This window comes from Alexandromys fortis, unplaced genomic scaffold (genome assembly GCF_014885135.2).
Source record: "Alexandromys fortis isolate MF-2015 unplaced genomic scaffold, M_Fortis_MF-2015_v1.1 scaffold_252, whole genome shotgun sequence".
NCBI lineage: Eukaryota > Metazoa > Chordata > Mammalia > Rodentia > Cricetidae > Alexandromys > Alexandromys fortis.
In genome coordinates, this window is record NW_026068127.1 from 1636379 (window position 1) to 1639289 (window position 2911).

General features: G+C 44.4%; 1 protein-coding gene across 1 annotated transcript in view; it reads right to left on the reverse strand.

The window, feature by feature from the left end:
- Hadha (hydroxyacyl-CoA dehydrogenase trifunctional multienzyme complex subunit alpha) overlaps positions 1 to 2911 on the reverse strand; it is a 40640-nt gene that overhangs the window by 9863 nt on the left and 27866 nt on the right. Inside the window, exons 11-12 of the mRNA XM_050125864.1 lie at positions 1793 to 1902; positions 348 to 567 (exon numbers count right to left, since the gene is read on the reverse strand). Coding sequence (XP_049981821.1) covers positions 348 to 567; positions 1793 to 1902 — 330 coding nt within the window. The remainder of the gene's footprint in view (positions 1 to 347; positions 568 to 1792; positions 1903 to 2911) is intronic.

A 2911-nucleotide genomic window follows, 5' to 3' on the forward strand; every position in this document is an offset into this window, starting at 1 on the left:
CGTTATTTGGAGTTTCTGTAGATGGGTACTGCCTGCAAACAGCAGGCCTCGGCCACTCACAGGCTCACCAGGCAAGGGCTCAGCACATATTCACTCACACCTCCTCTCAGCCCTCTCAGAAGAGCATGCAGGCTCTGGGATTCACTCCACTGGCAACTACATGCAAACCTCAGCCAAATCAGACACCAGAGAATTACTAGTTTCACACCGAAGGATAAGTAAATGACATTTAAAATATCTACAACACTAAAAGGCCTATCATATTTATAAGAAAAAAAGTTGCAAGAATAATTAGTATTTCTAAACAACAGAGGAAACTTTGGTAAAACGATAGAGGCTCATGTTCAGGAAAAAGGAATCTGTGATGAAAAACAAAAGAGTAAGCCGACCGCCCTGCCCCAGACAGTTTCCTTCCTGGTAGAAGCAGCAGACCCTTTGAACACCTGCTGCTGTCCCCGGCCCAGCCCCGTCATTGTGGTGTCTTTAAGCAGAGTTTTGAGTCCCTTGTCCACAGAGACCTGGGCGATTCCAGCTCCCATCAGCCCTGCACCGAGGATGGCTAGATGCCTGGAAGGAGACGATCAAACGATTCTGGTGAGCATCTCAAGCGTTTTAGTAGTTGGGGAACACCAGCAATTCTGTCCCCTAACAAACCAGCCACACCGGGCACAAGTCTAACAGCTTTTGATAATTTCTATCTACAGAAAATTTCTGATTTTTTGGTTTTGTTTTTTGAGACAGGGTTTCTCTGTAGCTTTGGAGCTTCTCCTGGAACTAGCTCTGTAGACCAGGCTAGCCTCAAACTCACAAAGATCCTCCTGTCTCTGCCTCCCAAGTGCTGGGATTAAAGGCGTGCGCCACCACAACCTGCTTAATTTTTGATTTTTAAAGACAAACGTAAAACTCACTGAGTGTAAAGCACACCATGGTCTTTCTGTGAAGGTAGAACTCCACCACCTTTCAGCTGTGCTCGAAGCTCACAGAAAACCAGGTCTAATCTTGCAGAGATCTGTCTGCAGACTAATCTGTCAGTGTCTTCTATTCTCCCTTCTCCCAAAATCTATGGCCCTGAAGCCACAACACTTCAGGCTCCTTACTAGTAGATTTTAGGTTTTTGCTTTTTTGTTTGTTTTGAGAGAGGGTCTTAGTAGCCTAAGTTGGCCTTGAACTTCTGATCCTCCTGCCTTCACCTCCTGAGTTCAGGAATAAAAGTAGCACATAGCCATACTTGGTTTGTGTGGTACTGGGAACTGAACTCCTGTACGCCCCGTAGGTATTTACTCACCGAGCTGAGTACAGCTCCAGCAGTGGACCTTTGGTCTGGGAAGTAAGACCTACACCAGACCACTAGAAAATCATTATGAAATAAGAGAGTTCTATAGGGGCTGGAGAGATGGCTCAGTGGTTAAGAGTACTGGCTGCTCTTCCAGAAGACCCAGGTTTATTTCCCAGTACTCACAAGGCAGCTCACGACTGTCTGTAACTAGCTCCAGGCGATCTGACACCCTCACACAGACATGAGTGTAGACAAAACACTAATGAACATAAAATTAAAAAAAAAAAAAAAAGAAAAGAAAGCTCCGTAAAGCTGGTAGAAGGACCTAGAGAACTCAGAGCATCTGAAAACAAGAATATACTTGGAATAAAGGTTCTCCTGTGCACAAGGCAGAAATAAAAGCTCTACTGTGTGCAGGGCAGAAGAGGCTGAGGACAAATCTAGTTTTGTGGATGCTTGACACCTACACACTTGGTGCAAAGCAAATGCACAGGCTTTCTAGGCAGGGCAGCTTACTGAACATTCTTCTGTGGTGCTCCAAATTTATTCTTCTTGCACAGGACCTGGCCATTATAAAGTCCCATCAGTGCCTTCGATTCTTTGGTCAGCGCAAGCTCTCCGAATTTCTGAAAGATACAGGGAAGAAAGAAAGGTGGAACTTCAGGGTCTAGTAATGGGGATGCCTTCAGTTCATTCTCTGCAGAGCAGAGGCAACACCCCATGCCTCAGTTCCACAGGCATCTCAGTGAACCCGGGTGCAGCTTCAGCTCCCCTGCCACTGGTGTTCTCTTTATTGTCTATCCCCCTCTGGAGCACTTCTAACTTTGAAGGAGGTCTGCCTGTCTGTCTGTCTGTCTGTCTGTCTGTCTGTCTGTCTATCTATCTATCTATCTATCTATCTATCTATCTATTTTTGGTTTTTTGAGACAGGGTACTCTGTGTAGCCCTGGCTGTCCCTGGAACTTGCTTTGTAGAACAGGCTGAACCTTGAACTCACAGAGATCCTCCTGCTTCTGCCCCCCAAGTGCTGGGATTAAAGGTGTGCGCCAGTACACCCAGCTTTGAAAGAGGTTTTTACTATAACTGAGCCCTCAGATTCTTTACAGCAGAGGAGTGGTAACTTTTGCCAATGATCTAGCCAGTGGTTCTCAACCTTCCTAACACTGTGACCCTTTAATACAGTTCCTCATGTTTTGCTGATCCCCAACCATAAAATTATTGTTGTTGCTACTTCATAACTGTAATTCTGTTACTGTTATGAAGTCTAATGTAAATATCTGATATGACAGATTCAATGCAATGCCCATCAAAATCCCAGCAAAATTCTTCAAAGATCTTGAAAGAATGGTACTCAACTTCATATGGAAAAGCAAAACCCCAGAATAGCCAAAACAATCCTGTACAATAAAAGAACTTTTGGATGCATCACAATCCCTGACTTCAAACTCTACTACAGAGCTACAGTACTGAAAACAGTCTGATATTCGCATAAGAACAGACAGGAGGACCAATGAAACTGAATAGAAGACCCAGATATCAATCCACACATCTTCGAACACCTGATTTTTGACAAGGAAGCAAAAATGTTCATAGCAGCTTTGTTTATCATAGCCAGAACCTGGAAACAACCTAAAT